Source organism: Pristis pectinata, chromosome 23 (genome assembly GCF_009764475.1).
Source record: "Pristis pectinata isolate sPriPec2 chromosome 23, sPriPec2.1.pri, whole genome shotgun sequence".
In the NCBI taxonomy this organism is placed as follows: domain Eukaryota; kingdom Metazoa; phylum Chordata; class Chondrichthyes; order Rhinopristiformes; family Pristidae; genus Pristis; species Pristis pectinata.
The window spans coordinates 17,053,138-17,080,764 of record NC_067427.1 but is presented as its reverse complement, the minus strand read 5'-3'; the positions used below and the strand labels follow the sequence as shown (position 1 = coordinate 17,080,764).

Below are 27,627 nucleotides of genomic sequence, written 5' to 3'. Positions count from 1 at the left end.
TTATTGGCCTCCATTCCTTGGCCTGATCTTCATCTCTACAAATTTGAGTGAATACTGCCAGCCAGTCCAAGAGGACCACTCAATTCCATTTGCATATGAGGTGTGATGGCCCTTCAGGTATCGGCCGTTGAGGTTGGAAGTATGGCAATTATGGTACCACCATGCGCCATGGTAGAACATGGCACAATTATTCATGGAGAGGTCATTGTCCCGATCCTTAGTGGTGAATCTCATGCCGCTGTGCTTCAGGAGGGAGTCCCCTGTAGAAAAAAGCAAATGGTTACTGCACTGCATTGAACACCCCTGAGTCTTGACCTTATCATGCATGACACTCCTGCCACCTTGTTAGATCCTATTCCTTACCAGTTGCTGTTTGTAACCATGGTTCAGTGGTGTCGTCCTTGCAAGTGGATTAACAAGTTGTGGCTTTAAATTCCACTGCGGAGAGTACATAATCCAAGGTAACACTCGCTGTGCTATACGGTGGGAGTGTTGCATTGTTGGGAAGTGACAACTTTTGCTAAAGATATTAAACTGATCCCTTTCTGCACTTGGATACATGCAAAAATATCACATGATCACTGTTTTGAAGAAGAGCAATGAGATTTCCTCAGTGTCCTGAACAAAAGATAACCCTTGAAGAACTGTTTAAAAAAAAGATTAACTATTTATTATTTTATTGTTAATAGGACCTTCCTTTGTGCAAATTGGCAGCCCTGTGACATACCTTTCATCAGAGACTTTATTTCAAAAGCAGTTCATTGGCTGAAAGCAATATTGCATGACCTCCATCATGACCCCAGATAATCTCCTCCTTCCATTCTCCCTCTCCCATCTGTTAATTCCCTTCTGCACTCCCTGATAGTCTCATCATGCTGCCTGATAATTGTTTCCTTCCCACTATAGTCTGTCCATGCTCACCAGTAACCTTCTGATGCCCCTGAAAATCCTTTACTTCTACCCTGTTAACCTCCTCCTGACATCCTGATAAGCTCCCCTGCCACTCTCAATGACACCCTAATCCAGCAAAGTATTCCCTGGGTCAGTTAAAATTGAAATTGAGACCTGCAGTTCCGGTGTAGTCTGCCACAGTCAGTGGATAGCTGTCACTTTCTGGGTCAACAGAGAACAGTCCAATCCCAAATGTCCCATACTGAGCATAGGCTGTGCTGTTCTCAAAGTCTTCCATCTCCACGCGGAGTTCATAATGTGACTGAATGGTGAGAGCATGAATCCTTTTCAAACCTAAAAGGTGGAAAAAAGTTTCACATAGAGTAATCAGGACAAGGTACAAAGTTGACAGCATGAACTATACGTATAAATGGGCATCAGATTGACCATATACCACAGTGGGTCAATAAGATCTGAGGTTAATCTACAATAGCAGAATACCAGACTGCTAATAAACATTGAGATGCAATGTGAACCATTTTCACAATGTGGCATTATTGCTGTAACAGTATGATAAAATTGTATGTTTCTAACATCGCAATAGTGACCACAGTTCAAAAGTACTTATTTGGCAGTCAAGAGTTTTAGCTGTATATCTTTCTGATTTTAAATTGTTTTGTCTGTATAGATTTTTGGGATAAGCAGAGAGAAAAGATGTGGAATGGCTCCATAAACTGTCCAATAAACGTCAGAGACTACTGGTGTTCAAGAGGTATGTTCACCTGCCGGTCTCTCCTCCTGGTTTGCCTGTCCTTTTGCCACTATTAAATTGTGGAATTACTGGGACAATTACAGTGCAACATCATTGCAGCATGTATAAATAACTATTAGAACATGCAATCATTACAGGGTGTCACCCACAATGTGTAGCAAAATCGGTGCATAATTTTTACCTGCCCCTCTGATGATCATCATGAGGCATAAGGAGGTTATACAAGATACTGAGAGTTATTGAGAACAGGAGGAGGTTTTGAGGGACACAGAGGCTATCAGGAGGGACTGGGGCATTACCAAGTCAGAGAATTTGTGGCATGATGAGGTTATTGGGGGCAGAAGGGGGAATTGTAGATACAAGGAGATAATTAGAACAGAAGGAGGTATTTGTAGGACAGAAGAAGGCCATGAATTACTCTGATCTTCTAATGTCAATGTCATCACTTAGTTGAATTTGATATGAGTCAGTGGAGTGACACATTGATGAAGGACCATATTTTAATTTGAAAATGGAGATTAGTAATTGGAAAGCTGAAGCAAAGCAATGCGACAGACCTTGCACTCATCATGTGCACAGTACATATCATTTTGTAAACAATTGCTCACTAATCTTTGGCAGTCAGCCACTAAGATAGTTTGTGCACAAGAGGAAATAAAAATAGAAAACCAAACAGTCCTTGAGGTGGAGCAACAATTCACTTGCACTTCTTCCATTTTAGTGTATTGCATTTAATACTCACGATGTGGTCTCCTCTGCAAGAGAGAAACCAAATGCAAATTGGGTGAGCACTTTGCTGAGCACCTCCAGTCAGTCCATCAGGGCAACTCTGATCTTCCAATTGTTTCTCCCTTTAATTCCCCATCCCACTCCCACTCTACCCATCTGTCTAGCTTATGTCATTATTCACCAAGGCTGAGGAATAGTACGTCATCTTCCATCTGGGCAAGTTGTAGCCTCTGGGTCTCAATACTGAATTCAACAATTTCAGGTAATTTACATCCTCTGTTTGTATCAGAACTGGCCGGTTCTTTTGTCAGGTTATCAACCTGTAATGTTAACTCAATTTTTCTCTCTCCACACACACTGCCTGATCTTCTGGGTATTTCCAGCATTTTCCTTTTGCTTTCGTATTCACAGGTGTGCAGCTAGTAGAGCTGCTGCTTCACATCTCCAGTGACGTGGGTTCAATACTGACCTCGGGTGCCGACTGTGTGGAGTTTGCACATTCTCCCTGTGACTGCATGTGTTTCCTCTGGTTGCTCCAGTTTCCTCCCATATTTCAAAACTGTGCAGGTTGGTAGGTCGATTGGTCACTGTAAATTGCCTCTGGTGTGTAGATATGTGGTAGAATCTGGGAGGAGTTGATTGGAATGTGGAGCGAATAAAATAGGTTAGGGAAGGTCCTATCCATCTCTACCCCACTCTTTCTGCACTTTGAAACTCACCTGTTTTCTTACTTTTCAATTCTGCTGAAGGGTCTTGGACCTGAAACGTTAACTCTATTTCTCTTTCTGCAGATGGCCCCTGATTTGCTGCTAAATACATGTTTTCTGCTTTAATTTCAGATTTCCAGCATCTGCAGATTTTTTGATTTTTCAAATATTGTGCACAGCACGATCCCAAAGGAATCCATAATCCAAGTTGATACCCACTACTACAACTGAAGAAGTTTTGTATTGTCGTTATGTGTTGTCTTTCAGGTAAGATGTTGAATGAAAGCCTTTAAAGATTTCTCTTTGAAGAAGAACAATGCATTCTCCACAATGTCCTGGGCCAATATTTACTAATTGACTACAAATACAAAAAGAAAATCAGTTATTTGGTTGCTGTGTGGGGGAGGTTGCTTAACACAAATTGGCTGCACATAAGTGCCTACACTTAAAAAAATACTTAATTGCCTGTAAAGCATTTGTGTCATTCTGTTATTATGAAAGGCTTCAAGCTTTTTCTCACGTGAAATAAAACAAGTGGATTGCTTCCAAGCCGAAGAAGCACACACTGAAAAAAGCTTTTCAGAAAAGCATAATCAGGAAATTGAGGAAAAAGAATAAGGCATGCCATATGTCTCACTTTCATTTTAAAAAAATCAAAGATCAGTACAAAATTAATTTCTGAATTAATTCAATTGTTCATTTTCTCAGGGAACATTTGAAAGCTAAAGAAAAATTATGCAGATGCTGGATATCTAAATTTATTCTCTGAAGTTTTAAAAATTGACATGCAATTAATGATGGGGGCAGAATAAAGTCCGTATTCTGAGTTATATAGACATGCTTTATTTTAGAAAAGAAAGGAATCTTTTGTCAGGATGAATGTTTGATTGGAAAAATGATTGAGTTGGAAGTCCCTCAGTGAATGAGGGATTGCTGGCCAGCAGGGTAAGCATCTATTATCAATGCCTGATCCAGCAGAATATAGTACTCAGAATCAGCTTAGCCACGTAAAGTGATCTTCAGTCTGACAGGCATGAGAAGCCTTTGTGGTATAGGCCGCATGCTTTTTATTTAATGATAAACCACTGGCTCAGTGCCTTTACTTGTAGCATCACGGCCCAAACAATCTGATCGATTGGAACAGATCAATTGCTAAAGTCTTTACTTACTGGTGCACCCAATCCTACAGGAACATTTCAAGCCTCCCATTTAAAAGAATCTGAAATCTCCCTCCAGTAACAACCCTCATCTTCCAACAGATCTTGATCATGTTTCTTCCCCCATCACCCCTACTCTTCTGTATCAGTTTTTTTTCTGACCAAATCCCCAACTCTCAAACCTCCCTCTGAATACCCTTCTCCAGGTCACTAATTTTTCTCCAACCCAAGTATCAGTGCTGTTCCCAATCCACCATACATCCACTACCACCCAGCTCCGTAGGTCTCAATACTATCTCTAATCATAGTCTTTTTCTTGTCTCCAATCCATTCCTTCTAAGTTTCAGACCCTTCTCTGATCTTTGTCTTCCCCTTTCTAATCTTCATGAATCCCTTCTAGATGCTTCCTTGGCAACCTCTGTTCTCATTAATGGTGTGGCCTCATGCCTGGGGCTTATTTAGTGGGCTTGACTGAGAATTGCCTCAGGCCAATGTTTTGTGAACATGATCTAAGTTTACACTCCTGTGTGGTTCTGAAGGAATTCTGCATTGCTAGAAGTACATCCTCTTAATAAGACATAAAACTGAGGCTCCATGTGCCATTTCAAGTGGATGTAAAAGATGTCATTATACAATTTTGCAGAAGAGGAGGAGTGTATTTCCTTGTGTCCTAGTTAATACCTTATTCTTCAAAGTCATAAAAAACAGCCTGTGATTAATCTTCATTTTTGTTGGTGAGCCCTTGCTGTATGAACAAGGTTTGCTGTATTTCCTACATTATATTATTAACTGTACTTCAAGAAGTACTTGATTGAGTGTAAAGTGCTTTAAAGCACCTGAAGTCTGTCTTTCATAAAGTTGCCTGAGGGATAAATGTTGATCAAGGTACCAGAAATATTTCCTCTGTTCTTTGGAATAGAGTCCATGGGATCTTTCACCTGACAGAGCAAACACAAAGTAGAAGAACAAACTTCTAATGTAATGGCAAATATTCTTCAAGTTGAGCTAAACTCATGCATATGGCGATTCAAAAGTAGGAAGGTGTTCCATGTCTTAAGGTTCCAGTTCATCTAATTATCTTCTCTCCAAAGAGAAGCACTTGAGCAGTGATACAGAGGGAAACTTCTTAAAATAATGTAAGGAATCAACAGCTGATATTGTGAACTTGTGTTGGAAGCAGGAATTAGAATATCATTGCTCCCTCATTTCTCTCTCCCCATGATTCTGGAAAGAAAACAAATCAACAAAAGCAGACAAGCTCCCCATTCCACACTTTCCTTTACCCTGGCCACAGTGTCCCACAAAAATCTCCAAATACTAAGGGTGCATTCAAGACTTGAGACTGATTGTTTTTTGTTGGATATCGAAAGTAAAAGAGTTAAGGCAGGGAAATAGAACTGAGGTGCAGGTCAACCATGATATAATTGAATGGCTAAGCAGCCTTAAGAGGGCCAAATAGCTTTCTGTCCCAAATAAGACATTCGTCTCTTTACCCAACCAGTGCTCTCCTGTTATCCTCCCGAATCCATCTTTGTAGGCATCCCAGCCTTGGAAAAAATTCACTGACCCATCCTTCCGCCGCTGAAATACCTGCAAAAGCACAAAAAGATGCAAGGAGACTTGTGAAAATTGAACATCAAGGAGCAGTCAACATCTGTGACAAAACTAATAAGATAAGTAAATATGATGCGTCTCCTTTCCCCATCCCAGTGAAAATGGTGGACAAGGGGTTGTGACCATCACAGTAAGTGGGCAAGAGGGAGGAAGAATGGGATAACAAGTGGGACTTTGGTTCACTGTCTCATCTGAAAGGTAGCACCTCCAACAGTGCAACAGTGCCTCTGTGGTTCACTGTGAGTGTCAGCCTGGATTACAACTTGAAATGAAATTGGTACTCTGAACCTGTGCATGCATGCATTTGTGCATATGACAATAAACTCGACTTTGACTTTTCAGACTCAGTATGTGAGAGAATGGGCCATGGTTAAAATGATTCTTGATGCTAGGGGGGATTACAAAGGATTCTCTATATTCTGAGTCTCTATTTCAAGTCAGTAAACAAGACCAAAAGGGGAACAAATATGAAACAGAAACTATTTAGATCAGGACTGATATCAAGATACCACTGCTTAACAATGTAATCAAGAGCTGGGTCAGAATGCAGAAGCAAAAACCTCTCCACTGTTCCAAAAAGCACCGAGAGGCTGTGATGTGCTGAGTAGGAATTGCAGGTTTCTAAAGGGATCAACAAACAATCTGCCGGAGGAACTCAGTGGATCGAGCAGTATCTGTGAAGGGAAAAGGAATTGTCAATGTTTTGAGTCAAAACCCTGCATCAAGAGTTGGATGTATTGTGCACCCATCCGCCACTTCATATATTGTTACAGCAATGGGAAATAAAGATGTGAACATGAAAACTGCTGCAAAGATCTCAAGCCCTCTTACAGCTAGGAGCAAATGTACAGAAATCCATGTGCAAAAGAAGAGAATTCCCCATAGATTTCCCTTCAGACTCTAATCACAACCTCACTGCCTTAAAGATGCTGCTTCTTTGAAGTGGAAGGAAAATGTGGAAGTGCTAGATTTGCTTGGTTGATGAATGAGGTCCTGTAAAGCCATTACTACAACTTAGGGCTTAAGTTTGATACTAAAATGAGATAACAATGAAAGCTGAGTGTCATGGGCTGAACTACGTGATGAAAACTAAAACAGAAGAAGCAGATTTCACTAAAATTGCTTCCCTTTTTTCTTGTCCTCTTTCATGTGAAGCAGGAAAATGTTAGAGAATGGAAAATCCTTTCATATTCCTTATGAGTGTTTCAGTCTGAGAACATGGAATTTCTCTGTATGAAATGTCTTAGGAAAGAATCAAATCCATTGGTGCTATTTCCTATAAGATAATGTGTTCTTTGAACCCGTTACATGGGAAAAGAGGCCATTCACATGTTTGAGAGGAAGAAGAGGTGGCCATTCAGTCCCTTGAGCATGTTACACAGCTCATAACTCTATTACAAAGGTAAAGAATGTCATTCAGCACCTTTACATCTTGCCCCTGAACTCCCATCATTGGTTGCCAGACTTCTCAATCCATTAGACACTCTATTAGCTACCCCTATTAATCAGAAAGCAGATACACTTAGTAAGGGGCATGCACACAAATGTCAATTTGAGGGGCATATCAACTTGAACACACATTGTAAGGAAATGGACTCATGAGTGCATCCTAAATGTGCATAATGATTACTGGGAGGCCTGTGCCGCGACCCTTATGCATGTCACCACTCACGGTTGTTCCACTGGTTGATTCTTCACTCTTCTCCATCCTCATTTTTTATAATAAATCATATGCACATTATAAATAAGTATAATTTTTATTTAGGTGCCTGTGATTTTTTTTTCATTATGTTGTTCACAATAATGTCCTAAGTTGTTCTTCAACTTGCAGTAATTCCAGGTCAATCCTAATCTTAATGGAAAAGGCAGCTCTAATACAATGACACATTTAAAGAGCACCTTTAACATAGTGACATCGTGATTTATAGAAATCGAACCAAATGAAATGCAATTGAGCCCATCAGACCTCCCATGCTCCCTAACCTCTCTCTGCTATATGCATAATGCTTGGGGTGACATGATCTGGAGCTTCAAGTTCCTGGGGGGTCAACATCTCGGAGGAACTACCCTGGGCCCACCACATTGATACAATCATGAATAAGGCACGCCAGCGGCTCTACTCTGTTAGTAGTTTGAGGAGATTTGGTATGTCACCAAAGACTCTTACATATAAATTTCTATAGATGTACGGTGGAGAGCATTCTGACTGGTTGCATCACAGCCTGGGAATGGAGGCTCCAATGCACAGGATTGTATGCAGCTGAAGAGGGTTATAGACTCAGCCAGCTCCATCACGGACACAACTCTCCCCACCATTGAGGACATTTTCAAGAGATAGTGCCTCAAGAAGGTGGCATCCATCACTAAGGACCCTCATCATCCGGGACATGCCCTCTTCTCATTACTATCATCGGGGAGGAGGTACAGAAGCCTGAAGACTGGCACCCAACAATTCAGGAACAGCTTCTTCCCCTCCGTCATCAGTTTTCTGAATGGTCCATGAACACTCCCTCGTTATTCCTTTTTTTTCTACGATACTTATTTATTTTGTAATTTATAGTAATTTTTATGTCTTTGCACTGTACTGCTACCACAAAACAACAAATTTCACGTCATATAAGTCAGTGATAATAAATCTAATTCTGATTCTGAATGTTACCTTTTGTAATTATCAGATGGCATTAAATTGGTGTCAACTTCTGTTAACCTCATAGATAAGCTCATGGAAAGGTTTAGAGCATCAAAACCTAGCCTTGAAGGTGTGGACACCAATTGTAGGACAATGAAAATCTAATAATGCAAAAAAGGCTTGGAATTCAGTGGTGCAGAGTTCCATTGTCGCTTACACTGGGGTGTTTTATAAGGGATTGGTGAATAAACACAGAATGGGCTCACAGGAGAATATGTACATGAATGACTGCTTTCAACTGAATGCTGCAAATAGAATTTTTAATGATGCAGCCTGAGCTCAATGCAATGTGATGGACAAACCTGGGGAATTCAAATTGCTTTAGGACTTTAAGTGGTTTACAAAAAAAAATTCTATAAAAATAAAAATGGTCTGCTCTAAACAATTTGGATTCATATGGCAAAGCAAAGATTGATTCAAAACATTAATAGAAAAGGTATTCCTGGTGCATGCACAGGAATTTAAATTTGATTGTTTTTCAAAGGACGTGTTAAGAAGGTAATAATTATACACATATGCACACATACACGAGGATTCTTAATGCACTATGATTATAGGGGACTCCTACCCCTGCAGGTGCCTCTCTGCATGATCCTGCTCCTAAAATTCCTTTTGATTTCTATGACTTGGTTCCTAAGTAGTCATAGAAATCAAAAGAAACTGGTTTTCCCAACAGCATTTTATGTGTGTGAAAACTGGATTTTACGGAAGAGCAAAAGGAAAAGAATACACTGGTTTGAAGTGTGGTGCTGAAGGAGATTGCTCAAAATCCCACAGCTAACCGGTCAAATCAACATTCAGTCCTCAGCCAGTAAACTTGACTTCCTTTGAGGGCCAAGCAAATGAAAGAATAGAGAAGACAATTGTGTTTGATAAAATAAAAGGATTAAAAAAAGAAAGGCAGCAGATAAATTGGAAGTATGGAATCAAAGTTGCAACAGATATGTCTCTACAGCTGCTTCAGCATTTTGATAGTGATAAATTGAAGAAAGCTAATCCATGAAGTCAAAAGAAGCTAATACCAACTTAATGCCATCTGATAATTGCAATGAGTAATATTACTCCAGATCATGACCTCTTCTAGCATTATGTGTATATATATAGGTTATGTATAGAGCAGAAACAGCTCAGGGAACATGGGAGGTCTGGCAGGCTCATCTACATTTACTTTAATGCAAGGAGCCCCACAGGTAAATCAGTGATCTTAGAGAATGGATCAGCTCTTAAAATTATGATATTATTGCAATCACAGAAATGTGGTTGACGGAAGGGCAGGAATGGCAGCTTAATGTATATAAATTTCAGACATGGCAGAGGGTGGGAGAGTCACACTACTGATCAGAGAGAACATAATACCTGTACTTGGAGTAGATATACAAACAAGATGCTGCGGGAACTCAGTGGGTCAGGCAACACGATTGCCAAGTTTGCATATGACACAAAAATTAGTGGTGCTGTGGAGATGGAGGAAGGTTGTCTAAGGCCACGGCATGATATAGATCAGATGGAAAATTGGGTGGAGTGTTGGCAGATGGAATTTAATCCCGACAAATGTATTGATAAATTTTGGGGTCAAATAGTGGTACGACATGTAAAAGAAATGGTAGAGCATGAAGGAATGCTAATGAACAGAGGGACCTTGGGTTTTGAGTCTTTATTTCCCTGAAAATGGCAACACGGGTAGGTAGGGTGGTGAAGAAGGCTTATGGCATGCTTGCCTTCATAGGTTGGGGCATGGAATATAAAAGTTGGGAAGTTATGTTGCAACTTTAGAAAGCACTAGTTAGGTCACATCTGGAGAAATATGTGCAGTTCTGGTTGCCACACCACAGGAAGGATGTGTTGTGTTGGAGAGAATGCAGAGCATATTCACAAGGATGTTGTTTCGATCGGAGGACTTTGGTTATGGAGAGAGATTGGATAGGCTGGGTTTGTTATTGCTGAAGCAAAGGAGGCTGAGGGGTGACCTGATACAGTTTATAAAATTATAAGAGGCGTAGATATGGTAGAGAGTCAGAATATTTTTCCTGTGGTTGGAGTATCAAAAACAAGAGGGCATAGGCTTAAGGTGAGAGGAAGGAGTTTTAAAGGGGAAGTTTTTTACACAAATTATTTAATATCTGGAACTCATGCCAGTGGTGGAGTCAGATACAAGTACCACATTTAAGAGACATTTAGATAGGCACTTAAATAGGCAAGGCATGGAAGGATTCGGACCTAATGTGGGTAAATGGGATTAGTGTAGATGGGCTAAAAGGTTGGCATGGATGTGGTGAGCTGAAGGGCCCATTTCTGTGCTGTACAACTCTAGGACTCTGGGTTTAAAACCATGTTTCTATTAATTTGCAGGCATCAGAGAAGATAAAAAAAATTGAATAGGATTTTCAAGGGGTGACCTCATCATGGTCTTTTAGGTTAGGAAGCTTTTTTAAAATGAATTAACGGAGTGTGAGTATTACTGGACAGGCCAGCATTAATTGGACACCTGAAGTAAATGGCTTATTAGGCTATTACACCTGTTAAGAATCACATTGCTTAAGTTTCAAGTTACATACAGTACATATGTATATGGGTAAGTACATGGAACTACGACATGGTGGCCATTACAGTGACTTGGCTGTCACAAGGGCAGGAATGATTACTGGATATTCCAGGGTTTAGATGTTTCAAAAGGGACAGGGACGGAGGTAAAAGGGGGGGGGGGAGTAGCTTTGCTGATCAGGGACAGTATCACAGCTGTAGAAAGGGAGGATGTCCTGGAGGGATCGTCTACTGAGTCAGTGTGGGTGGAAGTCAGAAACAGGAAGGGAGCAATCACTCTATTGGGAGTATTCTACAGACCCCCCAATAGCAGCAGAGACACTGAGGAGCAGATTGGGAGGCAGATTTTGGAGAGGTGCAAAGATAACAGGGTTGTTGTCAATGGGTGATTTCAACTTCCCTGAGGACCACTGAGGACCATTGAGACTGAAATAGTTTGGAATATGACTAGTTCAAGGCTTATAAAATTTATTTGTTATTGTCTAGTTTTGGTTTGTGAGCATATAATCAGATTGAGATTGAGGAAATAAAACAGAAGGGAATGGAGAACTGAATAAAATATGAAGATGAAATTGGAGTGAGTGAGATAGAGAATGAAATAGGATTTGGGAGACAGAATGAAATAATTTGGGAAATATAATTGAATAGACTTGAAGATAGAATGGAGTAGATTAGGAATTAAAATAGAATGGATTATCAGCGTGATTGAAAGTATGGAGAGCTAGAATAAAATAAAACGTGTCAGGTGTTGCATTTTGGGAGGTCCCAAAGTAAGGGGATAGATGGCAAGATCCTTAGAAGTGCAACTCCCTGAAAGTGGAAACACAAGTGGATAGGGTGGTAAAGATGGCATATGGCATGCTTGCCTTCATCAGTGGGGCACTGAGTATAAAAGTCAGGAAGTCATGTTGTAGCTGTATTAAACTTTGGTGAGGCCACATTTGGAGTATTGTGTGCAATTCTGGTTGCCTCATTACAGGAAGGCTTTGGAGATCATGCAGAAGAAGTTCACCAGGATGTTGCCTGGATTAAAGTGTATTAACTATAAGGAGAGGCTGAACAAACATGGATTGGTTTCTCTGGAGTGTCAGAGGCTGAGGGGAGACCTGAGAGAAGTTTATAAGATTGTGAGAGGCATAGATAGGGTAGGTAGTCAGTCTTTTTCCCAAGGTAGAAATGTCAGATACTAGAAGGCATAGCTTTAAGGTGAGAGAGGGAAAGTTTAAAGGAGATGTGTTGGGCAACATTTTACACAGAGAGTGGTGGGTGCCTGGAACAGACTGCCGGGGGTTGGTGGAAGCAGATAAGATAATGATGTTTAAGAGGAATTTAGACAGGCAGATGAACATGCAGGGAATGGAAGGATATGGATCATAAGCAGGCAGATGGGATTATTTGAATTTGGCATCATGGTTGATACAGACATCTTGGGCCAAAGGGCCTCTTCCTGTGCTGTACTGTTCTACGTTCTGTAATTGAGTTGGATTGGGTGATATGGTGGAATGGACTTAGAGAATAAATAATTTGTAAACATGATGGAATGGATTGGGAGACATGATGGAATAGGACAGGGTGATATAATGAAATGGGATTTGGGAGATGGGATGGAATTTTACAAAAAAAAAAGTTTCCATCATCTTTCAGTTGCAGATTGGCTACTTACTGTCCAGCCTCCTCCAGCCATGGTCATGTCACATGAGACCTGAAATCCTGCCGGGTAATGGGTAGGAAAAACAGAATAGATTCCATCCTCCTTCTGTCCCCTCAAGAAGATATCATAGCAGTCTTTGGGGCGAGGGTCTGCAAGGGATTTCCAAAGGAGAAAGAAAGGGTTTAGATAATCTATAACTTTTATCACGGCAATTGTAGAGTCATGCAGCACAGAAGCAGTCTCTTCTTGCCACAGTGTCCATGCCTACTATCAAGTACCTATCTATACTAAGCCCATTTACCAATACTTGAATTGTAGCCTTCTATCTTTGGCAATTCAAGTGTCTGTCTTGATACTTATTTCATATTGTGAGAGTGCCTGCGTCCACTACCCATTGAGGCCGTGAGTTCTAATTCTATCACCAGTTCTTCCTCAGAAACCTTCTAAACTCTTACCCCTTACACCAAACCTATGTCCTATATTTTTAGAAATGGGGAAAAGTTTCCTCCTATCTACCCTATCTGTTTGCCTCAAAATTTTGTATACCTCTATCAGGTCCCCCCACCCCGCTTCATCCTTCTTTACTCCAATAAAAACAAACCCTGTCTGTCTAGTCTCCTTGTATCTAAAATGCTCCATCCCAGGCAACATCCTGGTGAATCTCCTCTGCCTTCCTCTAATGTGGCGACCAGAAATGCACAAGGCACTCCATTTGTGGCCTGACCCAACTTGTACCATAACCTCCCAGCTCTTAACTTCTATGGTCTGGCAAATGAAGGCAAGTATCCCTTATGCCTTCTTCCCACCTTATCTGTCTGTGCTGCCACCTTCAGGGATCCTTGGACTTATATATGAAGGTTCCTCTGTTCCTCAATACTCTGTACAGCCCTACCATTCTTACAATGACAATGATGATTAAAATTTATAAAAGTGAAGAGCTGAAAGAAAGAACATTCACTTGTGAAGATTCTTTCACAACCTCAGGATATCCAGAAGATGTTACTGTTGTAATGTATGAAACATGGCAGGCATTTTGCAGCACAAACACAATCTGATAATTACTGAATAATCAGTTTCATTACTGGTTTACAAAATATTATAAAATATTAATAGCATAGAAGCTGCTATTTCAGGCATTTATACGTCACTCATGCTTCCTCCCACCCCTTTTCATCTAATTCCATTAACATAATCTATATTTTCTCCCTTGTGCTCATTTAGCTTACCCTTAACTGAATCTGTGGTACTTGCCTCAGCCAGTCCTTGTGCTACCCAGTTCCACATTCACCCCATCCTCTGGAGAAGGAAGCTGCTTGTGAATTCCCTGTAGGATTATTTAGTATCTTGTGGACCCTAGTCAGGTACTGCTTGCAACTGAAACATTCTCTTATATCTACCCTGTTAAACATGATCATAATCTTGAAAATTTCCAACAGTCTTTTCTCTGGAGAAAAGGGACCCAGCTAATTCTTTTATTAAATGAATTCTTTGAGTTCTGATATCATTCTAGTATTTATTTTTATCCATCTCCAGTGCCCTCTTTTGACTTTTATAACATGTATATCAGAACTGTTCACAAAACTACAAGTATACCCTCATCAAGGTTCTATATAACTCCTCTGCTTTTCAATTCTGTTTCTCTAGAAATAAATTGGAATGCGATATTTGTTTCTTTCAATGGCCACATTAACCTACTTTTCATGATCTACATCCCTATATCACATTGCACCTATCCCTATGTCTACATTAGTTTTTGAGCAAGACATGGCTTCCAAAATGCTTGTCTTCACCTGAACCTTTTATTGAAGCTCATTTCTCAATTAAACATTGTCTGTTCTGCACATTTATCAATATCTTCACGTATTTGTTGCAATTCTCCTCTCTACTAACTACACCTCTAATTTTCTGCCATTGGAAATTGTTGACATTCCTAAATCCACTATTTGTAACTAGTGACCAAGAAGGATCCCAGCAACAATCCTCGTGATAGACCACTTTTATCATCTAAGTTACGACCTTTAATTTCCACTCTGTTTTCCATTTTGTAGCAGCTTGATATCCATTCTGCTACTTATTCCCTAACTCAAAATGTCTGAACTTATTCAGGTTGAGATATAAATGTTGTCTCAGAGCATATATTATTCCCCTGCACCTTTTGAAACAGAGAGAGCAGGATTTTTTAGATCCCTCTTACTCATCGGACAGGGTTTCTTTATCAGTGGATGACAGCACCTCAGTACTGCACATTCCCCCAGTAATGTTCTGGCAGTGTCAGCCTAGATTGTGTGTTTGAGTCTCTGAATGAGATTCAACTCACTACTTATAGATACAGGGGCAACCTCTCCCACTCCCCAACCCCACCACCCCCTCTTAAGACATACCTGAAATGTGTTAAAAAACTTTGAGTGGAATGAAAATGGTTAAAATTATGAACTGCCTTGTTATAAATGAAGACAGATGGTAAGATGGCACCATACTTTGGCTTTAAATACAGATTCTGAGACACTTTTTTCTTAAAATATATTTCTGTAATTATCACCTTCAAACGGGAATACTCCTGCTCCTCACAAATAACCCACGCTGCACTGCATGAATATGTCATATCTTTACTGTAAATGGGGGTGCTCTGTGTCAATTTAAAATCCAGTGGGCCATCAAAGAACTAACAAAAATATTCCTGATCCAATTCTAAACCTATTTTTATGTCAGACTTAACCATCTTACCTTGTACTTGTAATCACACAGAAAGAGGTTATTTAGCTCTTCAGGGGTCCATGCTGGCTCCCAGGGGAGCAATCCCGTTAGTCCCATTCTCCCGCACCATATTTTTCTTTATTCTTTCTCACACATCGTCATCATTTTTTTAACCTGGATCAAAAGAGGATCCCTGGAGCTGTGAGGCAGCAGCATTAACTACTACGCTATCATGGTGACCATTGTAATGCTTTCTTGATCACTTCTTATTTTTAATCCTCTCTAAACTTAAGCTTATCCAAATCTCTGCTTTCCCAAGTCACATCATTCCATCTTCACCCATCGACTCTGAGTTTGCTAACTTATATTGGCTCTTGAATTTAAAATTGTCACCAAATCCTTCTTTATCCTCATTGTTCCCTACCTTTGTAATCTCCTCCCATCCTGCAATCTACTGAGATCTCTGTGGTCCTGGAATTCTGATTTCTTGCACATCCCCAATTTCCTTTGGCTCTTCATTCTTGGCTGTGCCTTCAGGTGACCTGAAATTTCCTCCCTAAATCTTTGTCTTCTTTTAAAATGCTCCTAATATCTACCTTTTTGACCAAGTATTTAGATCATGTGCCTTATGTGGCACAGTGTAATCTTTGTTTCACTTTGTTTCTCTGATGCACCTTGAGACCTTTTTACTATGCTCATTGTGGTCTATAAGTTCAAATATTGTTTTTGCTTCTCTCGGGTTGATGGGCAAAAAATTCCAATGAAATTGTCAAACATGATTTCTCTTTTATAAGTCCTTATTGTCTCTGCCCAATCCTCTTATTATTTTTCCAACCACCTGGTTCCACTTCCAGTTACGGGTGAACTTGTACATGAATCACTGTTATAAATTGACTGCTGGAAAAATGGGTTTGCCTGTATAAGGAGGGATTAAGCAAACTGAGCCTATACTCTCTGGAGTTTAGAAGAATGAGCAATGAACTCACTGAAGCATAATAGATTACAGCATTTCCCCTGTTTTTGATGTCAGCCTAACTGTTCTATAGATCACTGTTTTCTCTCTCCCTCTTCTTAAATTGTGGGGATACATTTTATATCTTCCAATCTGTGTGACAAGGTTCCACATGTTAACTGGAGTGCATGGTGTATCAGGTGTTCTATGCTGGCAAGGACTGAGGATTGTTTAATGGAGAGAAATCAGAGGGTCAGAATAAACAGGTCATTTTTGGGTTGGGAGGCAATAACTAGTGGGGCACCACAGGGGTCAGTGCTGGACCAGCTGTTCACAATATATATCAATGATTTGAATGAAAGTATCAAGTATAATATACCCAAATTTGCTAATGATATAAAACTAGTTGACGGTATGGGGTGTGAGGATGTATAGAGACTTCAGGGTATATAGGCAGGCTAGGTGAATGGGCAAGGATATAGCTGGTGGAAAATAATGTAGAAAAATATGAGGTCATCCACTTTGGTAGGAAAGGTAGAAAGACAGAGTATTTTTTAAATGGTGAGGGAATGAAAGGTTCAGAGTGACAGGTGAACTTGTACATGAATCACGGTTATAAATTGACTGCTGGAAAAATGGGTTTGTCTGTATAAGGAGAGATTAAGCAAACTGAGCCTATACTCTCTGGAGTTTAGAAGAATGAGCAATGAACTCACTGAAGCTTGGTAGGGTAAGTGTGGAATTGATGTTTCCTCTTCAGGGGTCACAGTCTCAAAATAAGGGGTTAGTTATTCAGGAAAGATATGAAAAGAAATTTCCTCACTCAGAAGTTGATGAATCTTTGGAATTCACTATCCAAATGGAATGTGGAAACTAGTCACTCAAGAGGAAGACCATAGATTTTTGAATATTATGGGAATCAAGGGACGTGAGGACCATCTAGGAAAATGCTGCTGATGTAAAAGACCAGCTATAATTTTATTGAATGGTGAAGCAGGAATGAGGGGGCTGAATGACCCACTGTTTTTTTATGCCTTAGGGTAATAGTTGCTGCGCCAGTACTGGGGAAGTGATGTACTATTAGACAGATATCCAACAGATAATGTGTATCCCCTTTCAAGTGGATTTAAAAGATCCCATGGCATTATTTTAAAGACTAGTTCTTCTCAAAGTATGGTTAATACTCAATCAATTTCATTAAAACAGTTATTTGGTTATCACCAAATTGTTGTTTATGATTTCTTGCTGGGCACAATTTGGATGCCACAAATTTTCTTCATGCAACAATGACTACAATTCTTTTGGAGTAAAATGCTTTGGGATATCCTGAGATTATGAAAGGCTCAGTGTAAAGACAATTAATATTTTAATTTCTTAATTCCTTTCTCACATTCTTTCATCACAAGCAAAGATGAGGGTGCTAATCATACTTACCATTTGGGCAATGCTTGGGGCGATGTCTGGTTGGTCCTTTCACCAGATTTGCCTTCACATGGGGCTTTAAGGCTCCTTGTTCTCTCTGGAGAGAATCCAATGCATCACTCATCGAACCTACGACTTTAACCAAGTTAACCTGACTCTCTGAGAGTAGCTATGGGGAAGAGAAATAGTATAACAGGAAGATTTAGGTGTTGTCAACTCTTGTTGGCCCTATTCCCAGAGGAGTCACAAGATATCCTGCCACTAACAGCACTCCTCACTCTCCGACATGCCCTATTTTCTAACATTAATCAGAGAACCTAGCAGACCACTCATTACTCTTTCCACCCTCCCACATCTCTAATTTTTTTTAATATAATTGATAGCTTTTGCTGCATTGGGTCTGACAGGAATGACTTTAGATCCATGAGCACTTATAATTATCGGAGGCCCCAGGATATCACTGCAGTAGTTCTACAGGGAACTTTCCTAATGCCAACTGTCTGTTGCTGCATTATTGATGACAACAATGGTGTTTATTGATGATTGCATGATGTTAAATTGCATTGTACCTCCTCAGCAGATGAATAAGCCCACCATCGACATCCTGAGGGGGACGACTAATGGGAAGTGTAACTGAACAACCACAGAAACACAGTGATTACAAGAGCAAGTCAGGTGCTGGGTATCCTGCTTTATGTCACTTATGAATTCCCAGAATCTTTCCACCATCTAAAGTCAAGTCAAGAATGTGATGCAACAATGGCTGCTCGCTCATAAAGCTCAACAGCATTCACAAAGCAGCCCTCTTGATCAGTCCCTAAATATTCACTCTCATCACGATAAGTGCACCATTTGTGTGCAGTGTTTCCCATCTACAAGTTGCAATGTAGAGAGTTGCCAAGGCTTCTCTTTTCAACAACTTCTTCCACACCTGTGAACTTCACTACCCGGAAGAACAAGGTTAGCATCAGATGGGAATGCCATTACTTCAAGGTGTCCCTCCAAATCACACCTTGTTAATGTGAAAATTTCATGCCATTCATTCGTCATAATTAGATCAAAATCTTGGATATCAAAATCTAACTGCTCTGAAGGACTACCTACAGCAAAAGACTGCTGCAGCTCACCATCACTTTCTCAAGGGCGCATACACACACACAACTTGCAAGAGGGCCCCCATCATTTGAGAGTGAATTAAAAAGTCAGAAGGTTTGAACAATCCATTTCCATTAAGATTTCAAAGAAAATGTGAAATAAATATAGGCAGATTGTTTGCCAGACTATACAGGAGATTATTTTTTAAATATTGTGCAGGATGCTAGGGAATCATGCTCTACTTGTCCAAACAATGTTGGTGAGTTTACATCTACCCAAGGGCAGATGTGGCCTTGGTTCACCATCTCATATGAAAGATAGAATCTCCAAAAGTTCAGTAGGAATGACAGCCTGAATTTCTGCTCAAGTCTCTGCAGTGTGCCTTCTGAGTGAAAAGTAAGAGGGCTAACCCACTGAGCCACAATTGTCTTCAACGGGAAAGAAAATTGAACAGACTGCAAAATGGGCCACTGATTCCCTGCCACCAAAACCATGATTCAAATGTGATCCTTTAACCAGCAACAAAGCTGCTATCATTCCCAATTATTTGGTCATATTAACCTGATTCTGATTTGAATTTGGCCCCTTTTTACTCCTGTGAACATACGGCATTATGTAAATACAGAAGCCACAGTGGAAAATAATATAAACTGTCGGAGAATGATGTGAGATTGAAAGTATTTGTTCAGGCTTCAAACCTGCATCCCTCTCTCCCCTATGAACTTCGCCTGCATCCCTACATTTTATTTTCACTTCAAGTAATTATTTAATTCCCCCTTGAAACTCCTTGTTAGGTCTGGTTTCACCACCCTTTCAGGGAGAGCTTTCCCAGTCATAACAGTGTACCACAAGAATGGATTCTCTGCGATTTCCCTCTGGTTCTTTTGCCAAATTCATTAAATCTATGTTACCTCCAACTATCTTGGTAGTGAGAAAAGTTTATCATCTACTCTATTAAATCCTTCCTGATTTTAAATCACTCTTTAAACACCCCTGCTGAAAGGATCACAACCCCAGATTTTTCAGTCTCTTTACATTTGTGATATAAACAATTAAAGGGATATCCTATACTATCATGTTGCAGAGAACAGCTGCCAATGGACATAGAAAGTGGGTAGCAATGTCAGTGTGTTAAGAACTTAACTGCCTGACCTGACAGGCTTTAGGGTGAACTGTGAAATGAGCTTCTGAGTCCTCTTTTCCATGAATGGTGTTGATTTCATTGCCTTACCTCAATTAACCTGCCTTGCTCTGACTGGAGTGAATTCAGTTCTTGTCTCAAGTTGCCTTGGCCCTGTTTCAAGGTCTCATAATCCTGTCTCAATTGGGATGAGAGCCTGGACACTTGGTCTGCCACTGTGACCAGCATTGCCATGTCTTGCCCCTCAGTTGCCCCCATGTCCTCTCCACGGCTAGACACAGCAGTGAGAACAGATGACTGGAGGCCTTCCAAACGGTCCAAATCACTCTTGTAATCCGGGCAGTTGGGGTCGACAAAGATGTTGATCCTTGAGCTGTCAGCCTGGTCAATGGTAACCAGAGCCTGTGTCTTGTCCTGGTTGGTGCTGATGAGAGGTGGTGTATCTGTGGCCTGGTGATAATGGTTGAGGAAGAGGAGGGTTCCTGTTACTGCCACAGCCAGTAACACAGCCAGGAAGAGCAGGACCATACATAGCACATAGCCACAGCTCAGCTTCTGCAACAAGGAGAGGTTTTGGTAAATTAGGATTCTCAAGTTGCTGGGACTTTTACAGAAAACAGGATCATCATTGAACCCTTGGAACATAGGGCCAGGAAGAGGCCATTCAGCTCCTCAAGCATATTCCACCATTCATTTAGACCATGGCTGATCAGTGTCTCAATTAGATTGACCTGCTTCAGTTCCATAACCCTTGATGTTCACGTCAAAGAAAAATCTTGTTACTTTACCATTTTCAATGGACCACCCAGCCTCCACAGCTTCATGAGGAGGGATTTGTACATTTCCAGTACCCGTTGTGTGAAATGCTTTCTGATTCTGCCCCTGAATGCTCCCGCTCTAATTTTATGCTTAAATCCATTCGTTCTGAACTTTCCCATCGGTGGCTTCACTCCATCCACCCCATCACTAATCATCTCAAGCTCCTTTGTTAGAACATCCTTAGTATTCTGTACTTAAGGGAATGCAGATGTTGCCCATGCAACTGGTCTTCCTAATTTAACTTGGCATATCCTGAATTATTGCAAGCCCCTATGCAAATACAACTTTTACCTTTTTTTGCATCCAGAAGCCTCAAGCTCTCAGGAACTTGTGGATGTGGCTCCAGCGCTGACAACTGGTGTGACTGTTCACTCCAAGTTAATCCGATCCCCAGTATGAACTCCATTTGTCATCTATAATATGGCACACACTTTGCACACAGCAAGTTCCCATATGTGGCAATGTGATAATAACCAGTTCATCTGTTTTAGCAATTTTAGGTGAAACATAAATTGTTTTGAGTGCAGCAGGTATAACCATTTGAAATCATGCCTATTGACCAGGTAAAACCATTGGAAAGAGCAGATTGGACGTAGAATTAACATCTCATCTGAAAGGTATTTCCAGCAGTGTAATGCTGCATCAGCACTGCAATGGGAGTGTAAACCTGGATTATGTACCAAAAATCTGTTGAATGGGACTTGAAACTTTGCTTTTTTTTTGGCTCAAAGATCCATCTAATTAATTTAAGAAAGATGGCTGGGTTAAGAAGTAGGTGTGTCTTGAGGAGAGGGCATGGCAGGAGCAACAGGGAGTGAGAGAGGATAAATATGCAAGTTTTGAGTTCTGTAAGATGGGAGTGAAATGAAAGGCCTAGGAATTCAGATTTGAATTGATGATGTTGAAAATGAGAAGCTCAAATTCAAAAATCAGAGCCCGTTCTTAGAAACCAAAGTGGATTGGATGAGATGATCCATTTTTAATATAAACTTCACTACTTGATTGAAGGCACTTAGAAGCACTTAAAGAATTTAAAACCTACACAATGCTTTATGAGTCAGAATGCACTGAGAGGATTTATTCTGTTGATTTTATTCTGTTTTGATCTTGGTTTACAGTTGCATTTAATGAGACAGGATACTGGCAGATTATACAGAATCATGTCCAAAGTCCTTGTGTCTTGTTGCAAACATCTGTTCTTCAGAAACAAAGTGGTGTTGCTTACCTAGAACTATTGCAAATCACACATGGCTAATGAAAAGCTTGAATTTATATGTTACATTTCACACCTTCAGCATGTGCTTTACAGCCAATGATGTACTTTTAAAGTGGAGTCACTGTTGTAAACAAAGCAGACAATTTAGGTCCAGCAAGTTTTCACGAAGGGTAACATGAGAATGAATAGATAGCCTGTTCTAATGATGTAATGTTAATGATCTCGGAATGTAATATTGTCTAGAACACAAGGCAGAATTCCTGTAGTCTTCTTTGAAAAGTTGGCCACAAAATCCTTTTTTGAAGAGGCTGGATATAACCTTGGTTAAGTGACTTACCTGAAAGACTGCATCTCTGATTGTGCTGCATCTCTTAGTACTTGTATGGAAGTGTCAACCAAGCAGTATGGTTTTGAATCCACAACTTCTTAATTCAGATGACGGTATGTTGACAGAGAGCTGATAGAAATACCTTTCAGGTAAGGCTGGGTAATTATATGAAAGAAAAAAGACCAGAGGATATTCCAATCCTGTGATGAGATAGGGTGGGAGAAAGCTTGTGTGCAACTTCTTTCCATCAAAAGTACAGAAGCAGAGAAGTGTGCTGATGAATACACAGTGTTCAGTTTCTTTTGCAACTCCTCAGCAAATAAAGCAGTCCATGCCTACATGCCGCAAGACCCAGACAACATGATATGTGGTAAATAACACTTGCACCACAGAAGTTCCAGGGCAGTGACCACCTTCAATGAGAGAAAATTTAACCACCTAGCCTGACATTCACTACCATTAGCATCACCAAGTTTCTTACCATCAACATCCTAGAGGTTACCATTGATCAGAAATTCATCTGGACTGGCCACATAAATACCATGGTTACAAGAGCAGGTCAAAGGCTAAGTATCCTAGAGTGAATGACTCACCTCCAGACACCACAAAGCCATCTACAAGGCACAAGTCAGGAATGTGATGGAATACTCTTCACTTGGCTGGATGACTGCAGAAGATCAACACCATGCAGGATAAAAAGAGCCTTCTTGAATGACACCCCATCAACCACTTAAAATATCATTCCCTCCATAACCAGCATACACTGGCTGCAGAGTACACCATCAACAAAATGCACTGCATTTACTCACCTCGGCTACTCTGATAGTATCTCCTAATCCCATCTACCACCAAGGACCAGGACAGCAGACACATGGGAACACTACCACATGTAGATATCCCTCCAGGTCACCAACCATCCTGACTTGGAAAAATATTGCTGTCCTTTCATTGTTACTGATCTAAATTCCTTAACCAACAGTACTGTGGAAGTATCTCCTCCACAAGGAGTGCAGCAATTCAAGAAGGCATCTCACCACTATCTTCTCAGGACAATTAGGGATGGACAATGCCCAGATCTTGAAAATGATTTTTAAAATATCCAGTACTAATTAGGCCAATTTCTATGTGATGGAAAAATATCCTTTAAGTTGAGGTGGATTTTGTGCGGATTGGGGCTTCCTGATGAAATAAAATAATTGGGCTAGAAATTAATTCCCACAATTACAACAAAAATCAATGCCCTGCTCTTGAAAATCAGTTAACTGGAGTAGAGCAATTTAATGTACATTTCTGAGCACGTTAGCGTACATTGAGAAACTCATCTTATTTTTCTGGGATTTTTCATTCTCCCTGGCAATTCCTTTCTAGCATAAAACAATGCCAATGACATTAACTACAGTGCAATACAGAAAATGTTACTACAGTGAGATTTTTAACCTTATTGATCTGAGAAGTGACAGTTCTTATTACTCTCCAAACACTAGATTTTACTAATCCCATCTTGCCTGAAAACATACTATTTAAAAGGCCAACCCTCCACCTTCATTCTTTGTCTCTACCGACCGCAGTAACCTCCTCTGATCTCAAATACAATCTCAAGTTTATCTTGACTGGTTTACCAACAGAGCTCAGAGTCATGATCACTCTCAGCTTCCCTGCCTGCAGATCACTGCTGACCATTGCTGTTGATCCCTGTTACAGTTTGATGCCCATTGTTGGATTAGGCTAGTCACAGAAACTCTGCTCAAGGAGAAGAGACTTCATCTGCTTTTTCTTTATGTGACCTTCACAAGTAGGATTACAACACTGTTTTAGTGTCAAGACAAAGGCTTAGAACAACTTCTGGGTCAACATTTTCAATAAGATGGCTGTTTCCAATGCAGTTATGTGTTTGCAAACTCAGGGATTCCTGACTCTAGCTGGATATCCCCAGAGGTCTCATCACCTCACCTTCCAGGTGCCAACCACCCTGCCTGTTAGGTCTTTTCTCTTTAATTTCTGATCTTTCTGTAAGTAATTTTTTTAAGAAGTATTCAAAGACTACAAAACAAAATACTTTTTAGTGCCCTAATGATTTTCCTCCTACATTTGTGTTCGCTGTGGTGACCTGGAGATTAATCTTTAATTCCTGAGGGCTTCAAAGCAACCCTATTTGAGCTGCAGCATCTGCAGGATACTGATTATCCAGATCCTTTTAAAAAGTGAGAATAATCCATGCACTGCAGCATAAATCTTTGTCCTTTTCTTCTTTGCTGCTATATGGTGTGTATTGCCAGTAATTCTTCATGCTCCTGCCGCTATATTAATTCCACACTGACTTGATCCTGAAGTTCTGCTTGTGTGTTTGAGGATAAACTGGGGGAACTTCACATCCATACATTCCATTGTTAAAATCCCATCTGAATTGCATAGATGGAAAATGTTATTGATTGATTTTGTAAGCAGTGAGAACAAAGGATTTAAAAACTGCAGGCAAAGCGAATATTTTTTGGCTGTTGAATTAGATTAGTTGTTGCAAACAAGCAGCAAACATTGAACAATCACATCCATCCTACTCCTGTATCAACCAAACCAGACTGTAAATCACAGAGGAAACAATAAAAAAAGGCAGTTGTAGGGAATGTAGGGTTAAAATAAGAGGACAAGTTACTTACACAAGTCTTATATTGCCTCATATTTGGGAGATTACGGGTTGATCTAATTATGGTGTTTAAGGTGATTAAAAGATCTGATGGGTTAGATAGAAACTATTTCCTCTTGTGAGTGAAGTTTAGAATAGAGGGACATGACCTAAAAATTAGAACAAAGCCATTCATAAGGGGTGATGTCAGAAAGCAGATTTTCACACATTGTGTACAGGGGGTCAGTTGATAGAACTTTGTTAGATAAGGGTTTTAAGGGTTACTGAACTAAATCAGGGAGAGGCTGTTAAGAGCAGATTAACCGTGATCCTATTGAATGGTGGAACACATTCAGGGTCCAAATGGAATCATCCAGTTTCTGGTATTCTTGTGAACAGAGCAAAAATAGTACAGAAATTGTTGAACAGTGTGCAGTAGTAGAAAAAGAATGACTTGGTGAGTCGAGCATAAAGAAATGCTACAAGATGTAAAAAGCTAAAAAGCAGCATTAAATAGTCATAAATAGCATGGCATATTGTAGAATAATACACAGTGGTGTGCTTAGTGGAATCATGTGAAACGGTGAGAGAACTGAAGAATTTTGAAATTCAGTGGGATTGTGAAAATTGGTTTTCACTCGTGTAAAGTTGTGGTATTGAATGCAGAATGGTTAGTGTTAATGTGAATAGCGTGAACTAGTTCGTATTGACATCGAATGACTTCTACCGGTTAATATCAGTGTTGATGAAGTATTATTAGTGTAAATATTATTGTAAAATAGGATTACGATGATATTCTTTCAATTACACAAGATAACAGGAGATCTGTAAAGAATCTATGATGCTGTAAAATAAATTGTAGAAATACCTACTTTAATAATATAAACTCTTGAGAAGGAAACATTTCAAGAATCTTGGGAAAAGCATGGGCAATGGGGCCAGCAGAGTGCCGACGTGAACAGTGGGCCGAAAGATCTCTTCCTGTGTTGTTAGATCCAGTAATATGCAGGATGTTGGTGAATGCATTAAAAGGAAACGGCAATTAATCTTTACAGCCTCAGCGTCAACTTTCCTTCTCTTCTCTAAGCTGGTGTTCATTTTTAGCATTTTCTTACATTTTTTCCAGCCTTTTTGCAGGGTTTTATGCAATCTTTCCCCTGACTCTGGTGCAAAAAATACTCCTTTCACTTGGGAGTTCTGTCAGATCTTTAATAAATAAGTCTCGCAGACCTCGATAAACCACAGCGCCCTAGCAGACCGCTCATGCCTGGGTTCCATCGTTACATTTTGGAATATAACCTCTGCCACTGGATAAAGCAGAGATAACGTCAGCCGAAAACGAATGGGAAAATGCAATACAACCTAGATAGGAGATGCAGAAACAAGAGATGCTGAACCCGTTCAATGTTCCAAGAAGAATGTGCAAAAGGAACCCGATATTATCTAGCCGCTGCCTTCTCTGTAATACAACGTAGTATAAAGCAGACAAGCTACCAACAAAGGGTGATTCTTCACAGCGGACAAGCCACCATAACAGTTTCTTTCTCACTTGCAATTTGAGCAATGTTAATTTTACTCACTTTCACCAGCGCCCGGGTATTGTAATTTATTGTGGCTCACAGCCGAGCTATTCCTTGTTGAGAAATTGCTCCAGTTCTTTTTATGTTCCCACACAGGTAAAAAAACATTAATTCAGTTTTAAAACACGCTTCGCGGGGCTCGAACAATTATTGTAACCTTCGCCGTGCTCTCACACTTTCTTGTGACTTGCGAAAGAAAACACAATTACCTGGGTATTTTGCTTTGGGCTGTCTTGTTGCCCCCCATCTGTACTTTTCCACCTGTCGTTCACCATGCCGGAGTCATCCGGGGCTTCGCTTCTAATTCTTCAGGAATCTTGCGTTGTCCATTCCAGACTCGGCACCGTTTTTACTGCTGAGAAGAACGATTGAGGTAGCAAGGGGGAGATAGAGTGAGACAGAGAGAGAGAGACAGAGAGAGAGAGAGTTGGCAGTTGGGGAGGGGTGATGGAATAGAGAAAGAAAGGGATAAGAGGGATAGAGATGGAATTATACGTAGAGAGGCAGAAGAAAGGAGGAATATACAGAGAGAGATCGTGAGAAGGATGTACAAAGAGGAATGTTAAGGATGGTTTAACGCACTCAGAGATAACAGTCTTCTTGCATTCTGCCTTCTTATTCTAAGTGGAGAAGCAGAGTTTTTTTTAGTTTGTGAGGCTCTTCCGGGGTTCAGAATCCAATATAAAATGTCCACTTTCTTGCCTTTCAATGTAGTTTAATCTGGTGGAAGGTTTCGGAGGTTCCCAGCGTTACACACAAGGCAAAAACCTTGCCTTCCTCTCACCGGCTCATTTCACCAGCAGGTATTAAGAAAGGTTGTTATGTGGGTGGGTGTGGAAACTGACACAGGGCGCGATCAGCAGCTCCCTGCTGAGAACTACAACCTCCAGTGTGAATCTGGAATGAAGGTATCGGGGAGAAGGGGCTGTTGGAACAGATCCCAGTCACGTCAACTATCGCCAGACCCTTCTCGCTTCATGTCTGCAGGCATCCAGCTGCTGCTTCCGTG

At 40.4% G+C, this 27,627-nt stretch overlaps 1 protein-coding gene across 1 annotated transcript; it reads right to left on the bottom strand.

Annotated features, from left to right (window-relative positions):
* Positions 1-26,893, bottom strand: fibcd1a (fibrinogen C domain containing 1a). The gene is made up of 7 exons (XM_052037196.1): positions 26,828-26,893; positions 20,146-20,610; positions 17,832-17,988; positions 12,764-12,900; positions 5,750-5,846; positions 1,066-1,245; positions 1-260 (listed from the first exon to the last, which is right to left on the bottom strand). Exons 1-7 carry the CDS (start codon positions 26,891-26,893, stop codon positions 1-3), a joined length of 1,362 nt encoding a protein of 453 aa, XP_051893156.1.
* Positions 26,894-27,627: the final 734 nt, after the last annotated feature.

Coding starts and splice junctions, on each gene's coding strand:
- fibcd1a (XM_052037196.1), bottom strand. CDS start 26,893: ATGGTGAACGACAGGTGGAAAAGTACAGATGGGGGGCAACAAGACAGC. Junction 12,901..17,831: donor CCCCAAGCATTGCCCAAATG/GTAAGTATGATT, acceptor AATCCCTTGCAG/ACCCTCGCCCCAAAGACTGC. Junction 1,246..5,749: donor AACAGGAGAGCACTGGTTGG/GTAAAGAGACGA, acceptor TCCACCTTTTAG/GTTTGAAAAGGATTCATGCT.